We start from the raw sequence: 22,599 nt of genomic DNA, 5'->3' as shown, positions 1-22,599 counted from the left end.
TTTGTTTTTGTCACTGACTTGATATCTCTGGTATTTATGGCTTTTACTCCATTCCTTATCAGTCTATAAATATAGAGCTTGGATTAAGAATTAGGTATGATTTTGTGTGCTATTTTGGATATTTTTATTTTCTAGATTTGATCTACCATTTCACATGTATGTGGCTAAGTTTTATTTAGTCTGTATTTATACTTTCTGTTTTTTTCACTAGTTTCTTTTTCTTTCCAAAAACAGCTTTTGCTGATAACAGTCCTGTTTTCTCTATCAATACCATATTTACTGTAGCTCATTCTCTACCTCTGGTCTAATTAATCTTTTTTACCCTGAGAGACCCTTTAAGGTTAATTCTGTATCAGGGAATACAAACCCTGGGGATCTTCAGGAACTCGTGAGCATCTGTCTCCAAGAACCCCATTTCTTGTCATTGCATGGCTATAATGTTCCTAAGGTGTCTTACATTTCCTAATTAACAATCTTCTGGAAAAATGTAGACCAGCTGCTCTGTGTCTGTAAATTAATTGTCTCATAAATTCTGAACCACTAACTAACATTCCTCTTCCTTCAGCTGTCTAGTTTAAAGATTTTAATGACTCTGTCATGAGCAATTAACTGTTCTAAAAGAAAGTGCTAAGATTTCGTTTCAGAGGGGAGAGATGATGGCTTTTTGATTCAAGTAACAGGTTTTAAATACACAGGCTTTTTACTACTACGTGTTCAGATCTTGCTAGGGTCAACTGAAGTCTCCAACTGCAACAGCAAACATGTTAGTTTCTATACAGTTTACGATGGAACGGGATATTCCCATCAGGGAAGTCATCAGAGACATGTCTACTTTGCCACGATTTTTAATTTAGGCAGATGTATGCAACATTAACTTCCCTTTTCTTTTTTTTTTTTTTTTTTTTTTTTTTTTTTTTTTTACATTGTTGCATACTGTGGTGAGCGTTGATTTTGTTCAATGAATCTCAAAGGTACCAAGCAATCTTTCTTGTTCAAGTATATAATTTCCAGTGTGATTTGATTGTTAGCATTTATGAGATGATATTTCAGTCAGAGGTTTTTTGAGGTTTTCTTACACCACAGGGAAGTTTTGTCTTTTTGTAACATTTTATGCATATTCTCAAAGATTTCACAGGCATTTTTTTGTGGAGTTTTTTTTAATTGCGACCATATTTTTATAGCTATAGAGACTTTAAAATCAGATTTTTCTGAGAGTGTTAGTACAGCTTCCTTTATTGATATTTCTAGGAGTCATTACAAACACTACCAGCAAGAAAGGTGGGAAATCAATGAGAGATGATCTGAAGTCTCATCATAAATTAAAATAATCTTTTTCTGTCTTTTCTCTATTTCTGAGCATATTATCTGGTTCTTAAGCCTTTTGCATTTCTTCTGATTTCTGTGTGGTACCAATGAGTTGCCATGATTGCAGTGTATTTGTACAATTCATTGCAGCTAAGCTTTTTCTGGCTTAATATTAATCAATGTACCAAGTAAGGAGGCTATTGTCCACATTTTCAGATGTGTAATTTTTTGAGCTATGCATATAGTAAAAGAGCACTATGAATAGAATTCCTGATTTACAGGAGCAAGTTGTGCTGAATGGCAAACTGAATACATCAGTCTTTCTATAATGAAGGTGGGGGGATTCTGCTGAAGATAAGTAGAGGCATTGATCCCTAGTGGGGTGGGAGACAGTGCTGGAACATTTTTTTCCTCTTCATTCTTTCTGTGTGACTGTTCTTATTTTCATATTTCTTCTTGTGCTTTTATATTCCTTCCTTCTGTGCTTTCACTGTATTTAGAGAGATGCTTTGCATGCATTTGATACCTGCATTTTTTTTCATTTGTTATGCCAAAGACTGTTTCTGCCCTGCTTTATACCTTATGTTTCTTCTGTGGTGACCTGTGAACGATGATTCATGCTGTGTGTTTACATGCTCTCGGGCCTGTTATCATCCTTCGCTTGGGCTTTCAAGGCCTCTTTGTGTCATCTTTTTAATTTACTTTCTACCATACTCAGGTATAAGGTCACTTCAGTCAGCCCTGCTTCTAAACATCTTTGGAAAGGGCATACAGATCAATTTAATCTGAAATGTTTGCCAGCATACAAAAATGAAACAACAAAGCAAAGCAACTGAAACTACATCACAATCTGCTCTGGAAATTTTTCAGAATTACACATTGATTTGTGAATAATTCATCTTTGCTTTCGGAAGGCTTTTTCTTCAGCATACTTTTCTTGCATTTTGTTATAAAGAGTGAATGACTATAAATATGCAAAGAGCATAAAAGCAGCTTTTTGTTGGAATACCTTTTATATTTCTCCATGTATGCAAAAGAAATGCACAGGTCAGAATAAATCATAACTTATAGCCTACTCCTTACATAATGGCAGACACCTAGGCTGTTCGAGGTTAAGCAGTAGTCAGCTTCTACTCAACAGTACTCATGTTCTCTCAGTATCTTCTTCCTCTGGAGCTGTTTTTTGTAATTAGCTTAGTAGCTGTTACAAACCCTAACACTGCAGAAGATCCATCAGGACCTTAATGTTTATTAAATAACTGAATTGTATTCAATTTATGTTCAGCTATATTTCAAAAATGTTAATAGAGTGTAAATCTATTTGCGTTCATTGTAGTAATTCCCTTTTTTCAGACAAAGAAACCAGAAAATAGCAAGGGAAATTGACTTGCTTAGTATTCCCATTCAGCTTAGTGGCAGATGTTTTAAGGCTTAGATTCCTTCAGTCCTAACCAAGGCTCATTTTTCAGGGTCGCTATTTTTGTAGCTTTTTCATTGTCATTAAAAGAAAACATATTCCCTATAGGTAATTTGAGACTAAGCTTTGTAAAGATGTAATTCTTTATTTTGTCTTACACTGTGTCTTTACCTTGTGCAGAAGAATAAATAGGTGCAGTTCAAAAGTACCTTATAAACATACAACCTGAACTCCTGTTCCTTAGATCTGTTTTCTATGAGAAGCAGTGTGAGCAGTCTGTTGAACATATTAATTCCCTCTTTCTGTCTCATTGCTGTAATAGAAGTCCATGCTGCTCAGACAAAAAAGACTTGTGTTTTTGTCATAGTTCTGTTTGCTGTTCTTTTCAAACATACTTGAGAAAAGAACAGTAATAATTAACATAAAAATATATTATTTGAACTAATTTAAGAGGAAAAAAATCACAAATTTACATAGCAATATTCAGCATAGATATTTGCCTCTTATGCTTTTGTATGTGATCTGCAAATGTGAGTGGAATATGAATGCATGAAAAAGTATGTGTTGCTGCAGTACGTTACTTACATGTACTGTATGGGAATTTAGTACTCTTCTTTGATAGTAAATAAGGACTTCTGGGTTTATGTACTGGTAAATTGAATGCAATTGTTATGGTAACAAAATCCTACATCAATGTTGACATGTTTTTTGCTATGATATTTCTTCCCAGAGTGATACAAGACTAATAGGATTACTTGGGACTCCTGGATCTGAAGGCCAAAAGGGAGAAATTGTAAGAATTTCGGGTGAAATTTGGAGAGATTTTGAAGCTGCTATCTAACCTGTGCCACCTTTACGATAGTATATCTAATCACAGTGGTCCTTGAAGGAATAGATTTTAGACATGTCACTCTTTGATTGGTGTAGTCCAATGTCCAGATGGTATGCCGTCCTGCAGGTACTGCATGTAAACCTCTGCCCTCTAACCTGTGATAGCCAAAAATGGAAAACACAGGAAGAATTATGTGTGGCTTCCATAGCCCTGTCTGAGAAGAACTGAAATGAGATGGCCTGCCTGCTAGGGGCAAAAGCCTCCAAATAACTCAAAATTCAGGTAATATTTTAATAGTAAATCATGACCATTAAAAGTAGTTTCTCTGTAATAATGGAATTTCCTATACCAAAAACACTATCAGCCTATAAGAATTACGTAGAGGTCAAATTCTGACCATATGACATTATATTGTCTGTAGGCATTTGTCCTGTTTAATCAGTAGAAGGATTTTTTGTCAGTTGTCTGCTTTTAAATTTGGAAGAAGAAAAGAAATAAAAGCACTTTGACTGTCACAGCGCTGAGAGCAATTCATATTCAGAAGCCTACCGATCTGCTGTACAATGTAGTTGTTTAAATCAATTTAGAGATGTTTCAATCACAATTTTCCATTGCAGTGAAAGTTAAGATTTTGTGCCCTACACAAAATAGAGTACCAATGAAACAAACGGGGGGGTTTTCTGTTTGTTAGAATAGAAAGACTTTAAATATAATATATTTTGTTTAAAGGGTCAGAAAGGAGAAATAGGAATGCCAGGTGCAAAGGGTGAAAAGGTAAGTTAATTCATTATTTCTGTGCTTCAGTGTCATGCTAGAACGGTTTAAATGCATGGATCAAATCTTGGAGAATGTACTCAATGTCAAGAGAAAGTTATTTAAGCTTAGGAAAAGATGTCAGCTTCTGAATGCCCCTAGTAATTTTCTCAAGTTCTACCTTGAGAAAATATTTACAAATGCAAGTAAATTTCACTGTTCCAACAGCTCACAACAGTCCTAATTTTGCTATTCAGTAACATCTTTAGTTCAATAACATTTCATTTCAGCTGAAGTTCTCAGAATGTTTTTACTGAGGAATAGATGTGTATAGATAGATGTGTATCTCTCACAGAAACTATTGCAGTCCATATATTTATATTTTATATATTTTATATAGGTTAAAAAAAAAGACAACATTGTTTCAAGAGTTGTTCACCAAAAACAGACACACATTCACTGTTTACTGATTGAAAATAACCCTATGTTATCACTTCCTTTATGTTTTGTTTTTCATAGGGAGAAAAGGGGTACAAGGGAGATCCAGTGAGTATAACTACACTTTTAACTGTCTATGGGAATAATTTACATTTCATGAGTTTTGTTGCTTTTTTTTTTTTTTTTTTGTATGGTGTTCACATAGTAATTCTTTTATTTGTACGCTTCCATTAGATTCAGTGATTTTGTATCATAGCATGTTTATCGTTTCCTTACACATGCATCAAATTCAAACCAGTTATAAATAAAACAATGAGATGTGGCACAGTACCCAGTTTTTCACCATTTCTGTTGAGACACATGGATTGTCAGTTGTTACTGTCCCTGAACTGAGCTTAAACTACACTTTTTTTTTCTTGTTTCCTGAAGGTTTTTTCTCTCTTCCATTTATTTCACAAAACTATGTGTGGGCCATTATTTTAATTGTTCCCATAGTGTAGCATTTAACAGTGGGCAGTACTTTTATAGCCATTTTATGTGTTCATAATTTCTCATTATTTGGGGGTGTTATTTTAAGAACAATTATTCTTTAAGTAACTGTTTACATGTGTTGCTTTTTTAAATTAACTATCGTCCTCTCTTGTGACATTGGGTAGAAGCTTGTTATATTTTTTCATACACAACTGAAGGTTGCTTAGATACTTCTGATAAACATGTTATAATAACCTAAATAAGGCACACTGTAATAATGCATTGTTTTGGAGATGAATGTTATGTCACAAGTAGTGATTTATTGGGAAAGAATAAGCTTTAGACTGGAGAAAATCTCAAGTGAACAATTCAAGCAATTGTTCTTGAAACCTCTAGCAAAACCTGCAGGCAGAATTAGTTTGAAAGCGGAAAGTTTCCACAAGGCATCAGAAATTCTTTAATTCTCTTCTCAATAATTCTTAAGTTTGCAACTGTAATATTTTAGGGTAGAGAGTTGAATTACTAGTTGATCTTAGTTTAAGTTTCTACTTCTTATGGTCATATTTGCTGTTTTCAGGGAGAAATTGGAATGGAGGGATCTAAAGGAAATAAGGTATTTTTTTTTACTAGTACATACTAAGTACATTTCTAGTATACATATCTGGTTCTGAGAGATGTAACAATAAAGTTGTTATTTTCTCAAAAAATATCATTAGGGTGAAATGGGAGACCGTGGACCACCTGGTGTCATTGGAAATCCAGGATCTAAGGTATGTGAAAAATATCTTTGTAGAATTAACATAGTAACTACAGACTTAATTGTATGCTGTGTATGAATTTCATTATATGCTGATACCCAAGCTCCCTAGATCATCAAAAAGCATCACAGGTGATGTAAATGAGAGTCCACAGACCTGTAGCCCCCTGTAGTCATAAAAATGTTTCTTACTAAGTAAACTCCTTAGACTGGAGTATAAGCATAAATAATAATAAGTATATGCATTATAAGAGACAAAACAAGTTGTAGTCTTCCCAGAAAACAGAGAAGTGGTTTTTGAATTACGTGGAAGATGTTCATTCTCTTCTCGGAAAAGAGCTAATGAGACAGACTAGAGCACTAAAAGACTCCAGAATATAGGAAGAAATGGGAATGCAAAGCAGAGATAGAAAGATGACTTGATGCAAACTGTCATGATCCTTTGGATCTCTACAAGCCTCTTCTAGATGGTATAAAATATGATGGTGATCTGGATTTCCATAACAGTAACAAATTATTTCAGTAGCTGTACCTGAAAGTACACGTTGACTTCCAAAGTGATGACTTTTATCTCAAGTGTGCACAATATCATCTTACAGGGACTGCAAGGACCTCCAGGACCTATAGGACCCAGGGGAGAGCCAGGAGAAGTTGTATGTATTGTGTAATTTCATTGAACTGTATAAGTGTGGCATGTGAGCAATTAGCTAGTCACACAGTGACTATAGATCCTCCTCTCTTGAGTGGCACTATAGAAATCAGCTGCCAAAGCACAGTGAGGTTCTGCACCTCAGCATAAAGTTCTTTGATTTGCTTATGTTCTTTCTGTCCTTGTGTTACCGTCTGCATGAGTATGTGAGAATGGTGATACTATTTTTTTGTTTTTAATTCACAGTTAGCTAACTCTACAAAAATTTCTCTTACCTCACAAGATAAGATGAAAACTGAAAATCTCTGGCAAAATGTAAAACGTATTATAACCATGAGCTGGAAAAACAGTGTGTAGAGCAAAACGAGAATAAGTAGGGAACGTAAGAATACTCCAAGGATTAAAGCACATTGTGTTCCTTATTTTTTCTATCTATATTTTCCAAATATCCGGATATTTCTCATAAAAAAAGGGCAAAGATTAATAAGAGGAACAGAATAAAAAAAAAATGTGTTTATTGTCTTAACATTTAGGCCAAGTTTACGAGCAAAACTCATTCAGAACAGGACTCATCCTTTACCTAATTCTTTTAAAACAGGAGCAGCATTAAATGTTTAAACAGAGTAGAGATATTACTTGGGAAGAAATTAACAGAAAACTCTTTTATTGAATTACTGGTAAATTACTAAAATACTCCTGTAGAGTGGAAAAAAAGAGATTAATTTTACGATTGCCAATTGGTATTTCAAATGAAATGTATAGAGACTTGCTGACAGTCATAAAGCACTGAAAGCCATTTATGGCTGCTGTTGGTGAAAAATAGCTTAAATAGGGAACACTGACAGGTGGCAGATAGTACGCGTGTTTGTATGCCTGAGTGTCAAAACCTGAACCTCTCAAATCAGAAAGGTACAGCTTGCTTAATGCAATGGTAGGATCTGCTTTTTAATTCTGATAGCACCTGTACTAAATAAAAGTTACTCAAACGGGTTCTTCAGTTAATAGAGACGTAAGAGAGACTCATCAGTGTGGAGACTGATCATCAGTTGCACACATATATACTACTTGGACAGAAACAATCAAGGGGTGAGAGTACCGGAAAGAAGAAGTAGTGTCAAAAATTAAGAGCTCCTGAGAAGAGCTGTGCTCAGATGGAAGATCTTGGCTGGAATAATGGTTCTAGAAGCCAGTGAATGCTGTGGAGATCAGGGAGATGCATGGAAACATTTGTTAGCAAACACTCAGGGAACTTAACCATTAGGACTGGTAATGAAGGCAACTTGCTTTCCAACCACCTTGAATGAACAGCATTCTCCTTGATGGAAATGAAGGTCAACAACTAATGAATGTAACACTAAGAGAGGAACAAGAGAGTGAGAGTGTGAAATAATCAAGAAGGACAAAAGCTCTCATCTCAGCTGTACTTAAACTCCAATATCCAGATTCACTACAGGCTGTCAAGTGATGTCACAAGCAGGATACAGACATTTTGAACCATGAGACCACAGCCTGTGGAATCTGCTCTACAGTCAATAAATTTAAACTTGCATATATTTTTTTAGTGATTTGGTATAAGCAGAATATTCTTCAGGTTTTTTTTTTTCTTTCTTTTAATTTAAAAGACTGGTTGTAACAAGTAGGTGTCTATATTAAAGACAGAATACAACAGAGAGAGTGAACACAGCTGTTGAATCCTCATTGTTGGCATGGATATGTCATCATACTTCATATACAGATGTTTATAAATCTATTTATTCCATTGTGAAAACAGTAAAAGCAATATGTATTTCTGTGTCCTTCTCAGAAAGGTTGTTTTCCATCTGCATTTAAACACCATTCTTAGATGTGACTATTTGATTTCATCAGTTTTTGACATTTACTATGGAAATAAAAAAGTTTGATACAATAGTTGGCTGAATAAAATAGAAGAGTTATGACAGAAGTTTCCTGTATCTATTCAAGCATAGTAAGAGAATCTGCTATTGATTTAACCTTCCAAAGTATTCAAATAGTTTCTGGTTTTTTTATTTCATCTCATTTTACTGTATTTATAAGAAGTCTTTCATAAAAGGGCAACAGAAGATACTGAAGTTAAAATGTGAAAAGTCACAAGAAAATTTAGAAATTATGAAAGAATATGCAGGATTAATTTACTGAGGCTTTAAGAGATAAGAGTGCATCATGGACTACACACTTCTTCATGGTCGAAAAAGATAAGACAAATCTGTTACTTAAAACTCAAGTTGGTATCTACAACCAGCTCCCTTGAAAAAAAGTTTGGTTTCAAGACGTGGGAACATTTTGAAATAAAAGTAAAAGAAAAAAAAAAAAAAGCCTCTGCAGTTCTGTCCTGAAAGGGTCCAGGAAATCACGTTGGTTATTAAATATTGATCTAAAGAAGAAATGATTCAGAAATTTTCTAAATGAAGCATTATTTAATTTGTACTCTTCAGCATTATGGGTCAGTACTAATGTATGGTAAATAATCTAGTCTAAGCTCATTTTCATCTGTAATTTTAGATTTGAAGAGTATAGATATAAAAATGTTCAATTTTATTTATATATATACACTTAAATATTTTATCATTTTTATTATTATTGGATTAATTCCAGGGCTTACCAGGAGAGCATGGGTTACCAGGAATGCCCGGAGTTAAAGGAGAAAAGGTATATTCTAACTGTTCCTAATTAAGATTGGTATATTAGAGGCTATTAGACTGTCTTGTGAAGACTGTTTCAATACATCTGTAATGCATCTGTGCAGCAGCTTAATGAATTGATTTAGAAGTGTACAAGGAGCAATTGCCGTCTCCATGGTTATATTGCAGGCCAGTTTGTCAACCCAATTGCTCTTCAGATTCATAATTTAAGTATTATTTCAAGAGAGGTTAAGTTGGACTCTTACAATAAAAACGTGCCATGCAGAAATACCAGTTTAAATTCTGACAATAGGATACCCTCTCAGTGTTGTGCCCTAACGAGGCTAATGTCTAAAATCATGCTTCACAGCCAGACTTATTTATCTTGGTAGAGCACTGAGGCAGACCTGAGCCAAGTCTGGGATCTCTTTATGGCATTGTATTGTGCTGGGTAGACAGCCTCTTGGTTGGAATTCAGCTTCATCAGCAAGAGTTATGTGTGTATATGTTGTATGTGGGGAGGGGGAGAAAAGATACTGTACAGGCACACTGTGAGCTATGTGAAGTGTTATGATATTTATACATCTTGGGATACAGAGGAAATTAATAAAATCATTTAACAGCTTCAAGAAAAAAAAAAGCAAGCTGATGAAAAGGCAGGAGGAAAAATAATTGTGGAAATAACTACAAAAAGCATACTAATCTTTCAAAATGGGAAGTAGTGGAATCAGAAAGAACCACAGACAATTATGCAGCAACATGAACAACATAATAAAGGGCACAGATTTACATGTGTAAGTAGGAGAAGTTGTAGAGATTTGGAACGAGATGTGCTGCATGCACTGAAATGAGAAGTGTGAACAGGAGTACAGTGAAGAGGGATAGAGAAAGAGGGAGTGAGTGTGACATTCCTACCCTGGAGAAATCATCAGGGCCTAGTGACAACCTGCATTCTGGGGAGCTAGGGACATAAGAAATGTAGATCATATAAATTACAAGCATGGAAAATTGAGAAAATGTTGTTACTATTATGGGTGCTATGGTCCATGCCTCTTTTTCTGTAACTTTTTGAAGGAAATATATTTTTGATAGAAAATTGAGGCTTTGACTATATTTTCCATACGTGCACATGTAGCACTTTCAGAAGTTTGTTAATAGCTGCAAATAATGCACTAGGAGAATAACACACAGAATTTCCTTACCTCCTGAGAGCTGAGTTCTTATAGATGCAGGGACCAGAACCTCTGTGGAATTAAATGTGATAAATTTGATAAATCTATGGTAATGATTTTGATAGCCGCACAGCCTCATTACTTACAGTTGTAGGTTATGAAATGCAGGACTGTATAAAGCTTTGCAAATTTTCTTTCTCAAAGTACTTTCTCAAGGTACATTCTAGGATAATCTTGATAATTTTGATTCATGATTCATATTTATCTTGTAGGGTGACCCTGGTGGGATCATGGGACCTCCTGGACACCCAGGTCCAAAAGGTGAGGTGGGGCCTCCTGGACCAAGTCTGCCTGGAAGACCAGTAAGTCTGTGATTTGAAAAAGTTTTTGTGGCTTTATTTCTTGTAGGGATAACTGTTAAAGAATTTTCATTGTGCAGTGAAAGTAATGCAATAAGAACAAGAAATATTCAGATGTGATTTCAAACTTGAAATATACATTATAGTGTTATTGTAAGTACATTAAAATATATAGTAATTGTTAGCAGAAGACCTACAAGGGATCCTAGTGACAGTACTATTAACAAGGAAGGCATATATAACTCTACCATAGTTTACTCATAAAGGCTGACTAGTTTTGGCAATAAAACTCACCTGGTCTCTTTCACTTCAAAACATAATTTGTGTTTTCTTGTTTTCTTGCTGTGTTGTTGTTTTGTTTTTGTTGATTTTTTTTTCCCCCTAGGGTTCCACTGGTATTCCCGGAAACCCAGGTCCACGAGGACCAAAGGTATAAAAAGTTATTACTGTTTCTGTAAATACAGGATAATAAACCAGTTTGCATTTTCAGGCCTGTTTTAACTGAAAGCCTTGTAATCTTCTTAGGGAGAAAGAGGACTGCCTGGTCTACAAGGAGCCCCTGGAGAGATAGGGCCTCCTGGAATAGGCATTCAGGGATCACCAGTAAGTATACCAGGTGCCCAGAATTTGGGCTTCTCACTGTGCATCACTGAGAAACTATAACATGAACTCCATTCTTACTCAATTCACAGCTCAGCAACTTTTCCTTTTATCTAGACCCACATTAATCTAGTGCTCACTGAAAACTATAAGCCTAAAGAAATGAGAGAATCAATGGTGTATTACTGGCAAACCAGTAATGATGTTGACACACCTTCAGACTAATTGTGTTTGTTTCTAAGCAGCCATAGGTTGCAGTTGTCAGCAAAGTCCAGAGTGAGTAGTGGTACAAGAAAAAAGGTTTATTCTACACTGCACATGATGGCATTTTGAAACCCGTGCCAGTACTGGAAGAGGCAAATACACATGGAAAAGATGTGGGAGGCTTTACATCAGCTCTTTCAAGCTTTGGCACTTGTGATAACTGCTAATTACAAGCTTAAATCTACTGTTTATAAACAAGAACCTTACAGTGTCCAGATACTATGTCAGGAAATAGTGAAATTCTCATATTGTACAACCTTCCTTATGCATCTCTATGCAGTTTAAATTCAAACACGAAACAAGTTGGTATCTAAATAATTCAAACTAAATAAAACTTGTAATAACTGTTTCAAGTATTTAGTTTGTTTCTCGATTTTCTTTCTTTCTAGTGCCTTTAAGTAATATAACATCTACACTGTCTGAGGATTATTCAATAAAAAAAGTACTCATAGAGATTGAAGATGTTATTACATGAGTTCTACTGTGGTGAATTGGGTAATCTCTCATTAGACTAGGCCAGTACACTCAAGCAGTACATTTCAGTTTATTAGCAGGACTCAGAGAGGAAAGGTTTGAGAAAAGAGATTGGAGATTTATGCTGAAATTTGAATTTAAATACAATTTAAAATAATTTATTCAGATACGTATTTTCATTCTCAATTATGTTTAAATAATCTAAATATTTTTTACTCCACAATTTTTTATCTTATGAATTGCTGAAAACACATTTTACTATAGATCATTCTTATTTGCCATTACTTGCCCTTAAAATCATGCCTCAGAAAAATCATGATCTCTCTAATTTAGGTAAAATTAGATCTGTATTTAAAGCCAAACCTTACAAACAGTGTTTCTTGCAATGTGAACTGAGCCATTATCCCATACTGAGTGTATTTTTTAATCAGCTTTATCTCCCTTGTTCCAAAAAGGGTAGGTACTGATTATTTATTATTTGGTGTTTTATTATAGGGTCCTATAGGGCCAACTGGATCTACAGGCATCCAGGTAGGATACAAGCTTTCTCTTTAACATGAAAGCAAAACAAAACAAAGCCATTACTTTAAAGAGATTTACAGTAAAAGGAAAGTATTCTTAAATCTTAAAAGACTTTTCCTGCTTTTAGGGCCCCAGAGGGCCTCCAGGATTGCCAGGAACTCCAGGTACCCCCGGTATTAATGTAAGTACCTATGTGCAGTAAAAAGTAGTTTTTCCCCCTGTCAATGATTTAAGGCTGACACATTTTCAATTTATTTCTAGGGCACTCCAGGAAGAGATGGAAAGCCAGGACTACCCGGCCCTCCAGGCGATCCAGTATGTATATGTGGAAAGCTTGTATAGTTGCTTTGGTGAGAATATTTTAATTTTAAAGGAGATAACCGGGTAAAGCCTGAAAGTCCAATTTATTAAATTAATTTGATTAATCTAGGATTATATCCATTGTTGTTGTTGTTGTTTACTTTTACGTGGTTTATTGCTGTATAAATTAATGTTATGTTGACTTCAATGGGATAAATGCCCTGTTTCAGGTCTTATCTGAATGTTTGTATACTAGCAGTTCTGCTGGGCCATAACTTGGCACCATGTTCCTCAGCCTCAGAAGGAGATGTGTATAATGCAAATTTTCAGAAGCAGACCTTGATTAATTCCTTTAAAAGAATGAGAAAAAAAGAAGTTTTGTATTCTGAAGCTAACTTTACTATGCTACAGAAGATAATAATTTTCAAAGAAATTCTGAGATGTCAGTCTTTCATGTGATAAGTTCCCTCTAACAATAATGAAAAAGTAAGTTTTAGGGAAAAAAATATTCTGATCCTACAATATGCTTTAGATATTCGTCTCCTCTTGGATATAATATGCACCAGTGTTACAGCTTTATCACAGAATCACAGAATCACAGAATTGTAGGGGTTGGAAGGGACCTCCAGAGATCATCGAGACCAACCCAAAGCAGGTTCCCTACACCAGGTCGCACAGGTAGGCGTCCAGGCGAGACTTGAATATCTCCAGAGAAGGAGGCTCCACAACCTCCCTGGGCAGCCTGTTCCAGTGCTCCGTCACCCTCACCGTGAAGAAGTTCTTACGCACATTCGTGCGAAACTTCCTGTGCTGCAGCTTATGTCCGTTTCCCCTCGTCCTGTCTCCACGTACCACTGAAAAGAGACTGGCCTCACCACTATGGCCGCCACACCTCAGATATTTATAAACCTGGATCAGGTCCCCTCTCAGTCTTCTTTTCTCAAGGCTAAACAGACCCAGTTCACTCAGCCTTTCTTCATAGGGGAGATGCTCCAGGCCCTTCACCATCTTTGTGGCCCTCCGCTGGACTCTTTCCAAGAGATCCCTGTCTTTTTTGTACTGGGGAGCCCAGAACTGGACACAGTACTCCAGATGAGGCCTTACCAGGGCAGAGTAGAGGGGGAGGATCACCTCCCTCGACCTGCTGGACACGCTCTTCTTAATGCACCCCAGAATGCCATTGGCCTGTTTGGCCACGAGGGCACACTGCTGGCTCATGGCCAACCTGTCGTCCACCAGGACGCCCAGGTCCCTCTCTGCAGAGCTCCTCTCCAGCAGCTCATCCCCCAGCCTGTATTGGTGCATGCAATTATTCCTCCCTAGGTGTAAGACCCTACACTTGCTTTTGTTGAACCTCATCCGGTTTCTTACTGCCCAGCTCTCCAACCTGTCCAAGTCTCGCTGAATGGCAGCACAGCCTTCAGGCGTGTCAGCCAATCCTCCCAACTTCGCTAGCTTTATGATTTTGTGAAGCCTAACACTGCAAAATCCAAAAGATCTACATATGCCTCAGGCCAAATGGTACCATTAGAGATTAGTGAGTATTATATATGGGAGTCAAGAGAGTCCCATGTGCATGTTTGCTAAGTTTGCAAATGGAGACTCTTCAGTCATTATTCCTGCTCCTATCTTGAGCCCTCACTGCTACATTAGAGCTTTCAAAAAACAAACTTTTGTCTAGAAACAAATGCTTGCTGAAGCTTTTATAATGCCAAACAACATTTTCCAATTTTCCTGGGCTATTTTTAGAATATATTTCATTAGCAGAATAAAAGCCACAGTTAGTTGGAAGAAATCAAAACTAGAGTTTAATATTTAAAAAAGATTACTAAACTCACTTGTGATCTTGGTTTAGTATGATTTAGTATTTAGTTAAATACATAATTTAAAACAAAAAAAACTAAAACAGTGATGTTCAGTGATAATAATGCTTATATATATACATATATATATAAAAGAAAATTAAACTTCACATTTCAATATTTGCCCTTTGGCAAAGTCTCCTTTCCTAGCCAAGGCATGAATTTGGCCTTCTTATTGAATTAAAGGCAGTGGCCTCAGTCTGTCTGTGGCTTGAGGTAACAGTTCTTCATATACCTGACTATCGTACGTATTCTTCAGATGCAGAGACTTACGTTATGTCTTAGGAATGATTTACATCTCCAAGTGTTCAGTCATGCAAATCTCATGCAGGGATTTCCAAGCTGGTCTGCGGACTACTGACAGCCTGTGAAGAGCTGAGAGCTTTTAACAGCTGCAGGAATGCATTAGGCAGTAAAATAAACGGTGCTTTCAATTAAGCATTTGATGGTACAGATGCACAGCAGTCCACAATGCCTAAGAACTGAGAGCAGGAAGCTTATTGAAGAGTAAACTAGACACAAAATCACACAAAGATTTTGTCTCAGAGAGAACAGCTTTCTAAAAAATAAATAAATAGACAGACTGGGAATCTAGCCATTATGCATGCTTTGATCATCTGGGCTCGGAATGGTGCCATTGGCTCCTATATTATCATCAGTCAATGGAACAAGCCTTTTCTGGTTGTATGATACAGTTTTGACTACATGGCTGGACCATTCTCCCCATTTAAATCATGTCTGAAGCAGTCCTTGAGCATACAGCAGCAACAGTTCCAGTGCTTTAAAAGGCACTTGACAGCATCTGTAGCTCCCAGAGGACAAAGATCATCAAGCAAAAGCAGGTTTCATACTAGCAGTGAGTACAGAAATAGAACTCAAGTCAGAAAGATTGAGATATAACTGATCTACTGTTAGGAATGGATGTAAAACCAAGAAACATGCACTTTGAATGCAATTGTTAGAACAGTCTTATAGTTAATAATCAAGGAGATCAAATTACAGACTCTGCAGAGAAAGCCAAGTATTTCAGTGGCTTTTCACAATCCACTGGAAAAAAAAAAACCCTGTGTTTTGGAAAATACATTATATTAAATTTTAGTTAATTTAATAGAAAAAAGAGTTAACTAAAGATTTTTAGTTACAGCATGAATAGCTGGTGAAATTCACCTGAGGGATGAACAAAGAAGTCTCTAAGTGATTAGCAGTTACCTCTGTGTATTTTAAGAAAGATGGGGCTTTTGAGGAATGGAGAGGTATGAACAGAGAGCATATCTTCATTAAAGGAGAGAGAGAGAGAGGAACCTAACTATAATAGATAAGATGAAACAAGCTTGATTGCTTTAGATATATGTATTCTTAATTCTAAGCAATAATAAGAATGATTACATGGAAATACAAGAATGCTGGCATTATTTTGTTATCAATCATGGAATAAATTCAATTTCTGAAAGGTTAACTTTCTTGGGAAGGACACGGAAATAGTGCTATTGTGTATCTTGACTTGCTTAAAACTTTGAAACTTTCCTCATGATGTTTTCATAAGGAAGCAAAAAGTGCTCTGAAGTAACTGCCATATAGTTAGTGCTTATCAAAAATATAGATATCAGTGTCTATCAGCAGACATTTGTAGAACTCTGAAAGAGAGGTCTCTCCCATGCATGGTTCTTTTCAGTGTTTTTGTTTTATTTGGATAAGTAGATACAAACTGCCATTGAACTGGAAAAGATTGTTTAGGTTTTTGTAGATAAAATCAATGTCTAAAATTCAGAGACATTCTGAAGTCAACAAGATGAAACTTGAGACGATGAGTATAAAGCGCTTAATATGAAAAACAAAATCCATAAATTGAATAGGTTTTGGAAGGCACAGTGCACTGTAAACTAAAACTAAGTAAAAAATGTGATGCCACTACTAAACAACAGATCTGAATGCTAAAACATACAAATGGCATTTATTGCACTTGGAATACTCTTCTCTTTGAAGGGTACATTTTTTCAAGGAAGATGTAGCAACCAGAAAAATTAAGGCCATTTTAACATTTTTAAAAGCCCAGGGTATATCATGCACTTACTCAGAGCTCCACATATGCAGCTGTGGCTTTACATTATGTGTGCAGTTACACTGGACTTGCTATATTCACAGAGCACATGAGCTGTATGTCACAAGTGCAGTAGACCTAGTCTCTTAACTGGTGTGCCCTGGCAACTGAATTTTAGGACCCTCTCAAACTGCACTTCTTGAGTCCTGTGTCTTAAAACAGAACAGAAGTTAGAATAGTTGTTCTCAACATGCTTTCAAATGGGGTAAATAGTCTATTCCTGATTATACTTAAATTGGGTATATTTAGTGGTTCTTGTTTTGAACTGATGTTTGATTCCCATAGATGAACAAAAGCAGTGACAAATTTTGAATGTGTCTAATTTTATCATATGCCCAGGGCTATTTTTGTTTTAGCACTTGCAAAAAGAAATGAGCACTGATAATTGAAGTCTGTGAGCAATCGACTCAATCAGATTTTATAGGAAGTCTTTAAATGTAAGTCTAATAACAGCACTTGGGAATCGGAGGATACAGATATATTGCAGCATAGTGTTTACCTATTGATTCAGATTTAAATGGGTTATCTTTAGTATTGTTAGTAATTTGGTTGTGGCATCACAGACTCTTGCACTGGTTCTTAATGTTTAAAGGCAGGACAAAAAATTACTTATGTTGCTCACATTACCGCAGCTGGATTATTTCCAGTACCTAGCTAATTTAATGAAGTTAGCTTTGGCATCTTTACAATTCAGAATTTAGTTCAGATTAGAGTCAAAGCCTAGGAGAAAGCAGAAGGAAAACATTAAAAATAATAGGTGACAAGAGGCTGTGAGAATTTCCAGTGAGGATGATTTGTTGTTGGTATGCTATAAAGACAATTACATATTATTACTTGAAAATAGAATGTACTGGTTTTTGGATAAGTGTTATGTCAAATTTGTTCAAACTGCAAGAAAAAATTATATTGGTAGATTGGATTGACAGTGATATTTAATATTTTAAAACTATGTGGAATGCCCTGATTTTTAGAGTTCTCATAGAAAAATTATCTCAGCCAATGTGTATGATCAGCTGTATGAGTTGCCATATAAACTTCCGAAAAAAATCAGCACCTATTTGAATTGGTAACATTGTGTAAAAGATTAACCGCAAGTGTTTCTTGTAATTTCAGATTGCACTGCCACTAGTGGGAGACATGGGTACTATACTGAAGGTAAACATTTTCAGAGGTTATAGAATGAAATATAGAATCATAACATGGTTTTGGTTGGAAGGGACCTTAAAGATCAGCAAGCTCCACCCCTTCTTTCTGTGGGAAGGATTGTTAGCCACCAGATTAGGCTGCCCAGGGCCCCATCCTATCTAGCCTTGAATTCTTCCAGGAATGGGGCTTTCACAGTTTCTCTGGGCAACCTGTTCTAGTGCCTCTTCAACAAAACCTTTCTCTTTGTGTTCAGTCTACATCTATCCACTTTCAGTTGTAGAAACGATAGTAGAACACCTCATTTTCAATTTCTGAAAATGCACTGGTGTCTCTTTTTGAAAGAAATAGTGTTACTGTTTCATAAAACTGGTTTAGACTGGAAAGTTAAGGATTAGCAATAACAATAATTATGTTAACGTACTGTAAATTTTATTTCCTTTTCCTGCATCTCTATGGTCTCACCAAGAGCTCTGGAAACAGTTAAACTAAAATTCTGCATTCAAACATTATTCTGCCAAGTCTACATGTTCAAAACTCATATCTGCTTTATTTTATCTTCTTTTTTTTCTTTTTTTTTTAATAACTAGTTTCTTCCAATTTGTTTAGAAAGTTTTGCTTTGATTTAACTATTGATACTAAGCTTCTATCTCTAGCATATAAAATGTTTGGAAAAAATGGTTGAATTAGTGAACCTGAATCGGCCTCCATGAGAATAAATGGAAGAGTCACCTTTGGATGGTAACAAAGGCAGGAAAGTGTGGTTGCAAAGATCAGATCTTCTGACCCTGTCACTAAAATGCTTATTTATCACTTTGCCTTGTGTCTTTTCCTTAGGGTGATCCAGGCACAAGAGGTCCTCCAGGCATCCCTGGTAGGGAGGGGCCAAAGGTAAGTTTTTGAAGAACTTATTTTACTCTGCTTTGCTGTTAAAAATCAAAAGCCAGATTTTTCTGTCAGAGAAGTCTTAACTTTTTTTTTTCGTCTGGTCCCTGTTCCTGTAGCATCTGAGCAGCTTAAAGGTTCAGACAGTTTTTGCAGTTTAGTCCTCTTCATGTCTTAGTGTGCCCTTTCTCTCTGGGAAGTGAGTTAAACAGCTTGGGAACTGAATCCCTAGCCAGTATAGCTTTCTGTGTCTTGTTAGTTAAACTTAGCTCAGATTTAATTGTCCAGTAGTGCATTGCCATCTATTGGCTTAAGTGAGTCAGTCATGCAGGAATCTTGCAGTAAAGAAGGAAACTTCTCTCTCAAGTGTGTAACAACCGGATCTTCTGTGCCGTTGCAAATTATTCCCTGTTGGACTAACTCAGCAGTTTCACTGGGACTGGAACTTTCACTGATGTCAATCAAAATTCTTTTTACTGTAATCTGATAAAATACCTCATGGCATGGCAAATAAATTTCCTGTAGTAGAACTTAATTGAATGTATACATTCTCCACGGGGCAAGCATTTAAACTCTTTAGTATTTGTAAGACAAGACTTTATCTCCATCAGTCTTTTTATGCCAGTTTACCTATCAGGTAAAAAATACTACTTTCTTTTCACCTTCGTGGGCATCCATTTTAAAACTCACGGGTAGTACTGAGCTTTTTTTTTTTTTTTCTTGTTTTAATCACTATTGCTTTATGTTTGTACTCGTATATATTAAATGTGGGTCATAAAATTTCATGCTCTCCATAGCATGAAATTCATTGTTTTCTAATAGAAAACATTTGTGTGAATGTTGTTTTCATAGGGAAGCAAAGGTGAACGTGGATTTCCTGGACTTGCTGGAGAGAAGGGTGATGAGGTAAAATTACTTCATTTATGTAGCCAATACACTATTATATGAATCTAGACCAAGATGAAAGTGCATAGAATATTAAACTGCTTATTTAAAACTGCTGGGATAATAATGTATTACTGCAGATAGCCCTTGAATCTAAGTTTTCAACAAGATTAAGCACTATTATTAAAATAAGTAAAATCTATTTCATATTTGTGTGAAGGTTTATGTTCATTTGTATATTTTAATGCCTTGCATAAATCTAAATGCTAATTTTTAAGAGTATGAGATAAAGCAATAAAAAAGTAAATGCCAAATATTTTCACAAAATATTTAATTTTATAAGGTATTTGCTTTGATTGTGTTACTTCCTATTTAGCATTCACTTTGAGAAATATTCTGTAAGGCAAATAGTTTGATGGGAATAGTAATTTCAGCAATTACTTTTAAGTGGAAATAAGAAAATATTTGGAGTCTGAATTTAAAATACATGCAGTATTTTCCATTATATACTGTTGGGTGGAGCTTACTTCTCCTTATGGAATATAAGGGGAATCAAGAGCAATTTAGCTTAGAGATATATATACATGGCTGTCATATAGCTAAAATTTCATCTGACTAAGCCCAGTGGATCAGAGGAAAGTGTTCTGCAATGCACAGACTTGTCTGAAGTCCTCACGTATATTGTTTTTGTTCCAAAAAATAATGATATCCTAGTAGATGAAAATGTGCTTCAGTATTGTTGTAATAGCAATGGACGTGCTAAATATAAGTAGTTTTTTGAGGCTATAACATCAGAGAGGAAATTGACATATGCACCTTTCATTTTCAGGGCCTTCAAGGTGTTCCTGGACTGCCTGGTGTACCAGGACCCAGTGGACCGTCTGTAAGCATGTGGTATCATTTGTTGTCTAATTTCTCTCTACAAAGGTTGCTATAATTACATATCAGAACTTCTTTTTCTTAGCTTCTTGCACCTCCTTTTGGCTTTTAGGAGAGTGACAATAAAATCTTACCCGCAGTGGCTGTATTAAAATAAATTATGTTGTGAGTTGATGTCTCTGAAAATACGATCATTGTCTGGTTTCAAACTTTATGTAACTCAAATGCTTTTAGTGTTTTGACCTTACTAGAGACTTCATGAGGTTGAAAAACATGATGGACAAACTAGCAGTTAATTAAGTATTTATACCCTAGTTACTGTAATAATGTTATTAATAAAAATCTAAAAATATTTCTGACCGGGCATTCTCAAAACATTAAATGCAGAAACCAAATAATTATAAAGTCTGAGAATACACTAACCTGCTATTTGAAGTCACTGAAAAACTAATCCTGAAAAATACTGGTATTTTAGGGAAAACTTCTCTTAGGATTTTTTTTTTTTAAATTTTCTACATGCACAATGAGACTGTTTTAGTTAGTGTGATCATTGCTTAATGCTGGGTTGTTGGCAGTACTAATGCTTCCCCAATTGCAACACATTTTGGAAGCTTAATGTGGAATACATAAATTAACATTTTAGCAAAAAAAACATGATTCTTCACAGTATCAAGAGTTACCAATTAGGGGCAGAGCATTTAGTCTGTACAAGGTGAAAATACAACCACAAACACAAATTCTACCCTTCACAGAGCTTATAAGTAGAACACAGCTTTTGCATCAGACAGAGAAGAGAAATACTGAGACCTAGAGGAAAAGTGTAATTAGTATTAAATGACCTTCAGAAAGTACAAGTTTTGAAAACTAAGCTACAGCGCAAATTGCAGTTTTGGGATGTTTCTTAACTAATATAAACTGATACTGTATTGTGCAGGGAGCCATGGGAAGACCTGGGCATCCTGGTCCTGCTGGGTCAAAAGGCGAAAAGGTATTCCTTCTTTTTAGTTTTGGTAAAGATCTGTGTAGGTTTTGTGATCCTTTTACCATGTTTTGGTTTTGTTTTTTTTTTTTGTTTGTTTGTTTATTTTGGTTTATTGTTGTGTTTTTGATTTTTTTTTAACACAATGCAGACATGAGTTTGACATACATTTTCAAATGAATTTGTATTTTTTGTCTTGGATTACAAATTCTTTCTCCAAACAAACATACAGGCTTCTATTTTGAAGAATAAACCTTGTGGTATATATGAGTTTCAGGGAATGTTTTCCAACTGTAATATGTTATATAAAATTAAGAAATTGAAAAAAAAACATTGTTAAGTAGTGTATTATGAATTACTACTTGCTCTGCTTCTCATTCTTTTTCCAATGTATTAGTCAAACTTAAAAGCTTCAAAAGTTACACAATACAAATATTCTGCAAAAGTATTAAAGCTTCCTTTATAATTAATTTACACTGTCATAGTACTGCTTTTTTATAAATTTTATATATATTCTTTTATCAAGTGCTTCCATTATAACTAAAAGGTCAAATTAATTTCTTGGGCACCACAGGTCAGTGAAATACAGCAGAAAAATTGATTTATCAAAATATATTTTGAGACAATTTCTACATCTTTTACATGGATACATTTCTTAATTTTTTTTTCTTAGCTATGGCTCAGGCTTTTCCAGCCATAGTGCATAGACTGTGATTATACTAATACTCTATAAAACTTTGAATGTGGTATGAATAAGAAAAGGAACTTGTACTTCGGAAAGCTATGAAATATCCTCAGCATAAAAATATGAGTTGAGAACTATCTCCTTCTTGGCCATGATAGAAATAATTTACTGAAGGTATTTCTTTTCTAAGTAATAAACTGCAAAAAAAAACCCTAAGGTTTTGTTCTTTCC

The 22,599-nt window shown here is 35.4% G+C and overlaps 1 protein-coding gene across 7 annotated transcripts in view; it reads left to right on the top strand.

Annotated features, from left to right (window-relative positions):
• Positions 1–22,599, top strand: part of COL19A1 (collagen type XIX alpha 1 chain) — a 189,253-nt gene that overhangs the window by 137,585 nt on the left and 29,069 nt on the right. For all 7 annotated transcript variants that reach the window (XM_031552582.2, XM_085217827.1, XM_019613188.2 and 4 more), the window contains 18 exons: positions 3,453–3,515; positions 4,284–4,328; positions 4,827–4,853; positions 5,794–5,829; positions 5,933–5,986; positions 6,573–6,626; positions 9,236–9,289; positions 10,706–10,795; positions 11,178–11,222; positions 11,318–11,395; positions 12,626–12,661; positions 12,780–12,833; positions 12,914–12,967; positions 18,026–18,067; positions 18,893–18,946; positions 19,793–19,846; positions 20,655–20,708; positions 21,639–21,692. In XM_031552582.2, the coding sequence (XP_031408442.2) occupies positions 3,453–3,515; positions 4,284–4,328; positions 4,827–4,853; positions 5,794–5,829; positions 5,933–5,986; positions 6,573–6,626; positions 9,236–9,289; positions 10,706–10,795; positions 11,178–11,222; positions 11,318–11,395; positions 12,626–12,661; positions 12,780–12,833; positions 12,914–12,967; positions 18,026–18,067; positions 18,893–18,946; positions 19,793–19,846; positions 20,655–20,708; positions 21,639–21,692 (948 nt within the window). The remainder of the gene's footprint in view (positions 1–3,452; positions 3,516–4,283; positions 4,329–4,826; positions 4,854–5,793; positions 5,830–5,932; positions 5,987–6,572; positions 6,627–9,235; positions 9,290–10,705; positions 10,796–11,177; positions 11,223–11,317; positions 11,396–12,625; positions 12,662–12,779; positions 12,834–12,913; positions 12,968–18,025; positions 18,068–18,892; positions 18,947–19,792; positions 19,847–20,654; positions 20,709–21,638; positions 21,693–22,599) is intronic.

The sequence above is a fragment of the Meleagris gallopavo genome, chromosome 2 (assembly GCF_905368555.1).
Source record: "Meleagris gallopavo chromosome 2, MGAL_WU_HG_1.1, whole genome shotgun sequence".
NCBI classification, from domain to species: Eukaryota; Metazoa; Chordata; class Aves; order Galliformes; family Phasianidae; genus Meleagris; species Meleagris gallopavo.
The sequence above is the reverse complement of the archived record's forward strand: the minus strand, read 5'-3'. Positions and strand labels throughout refer to the sequence as shown.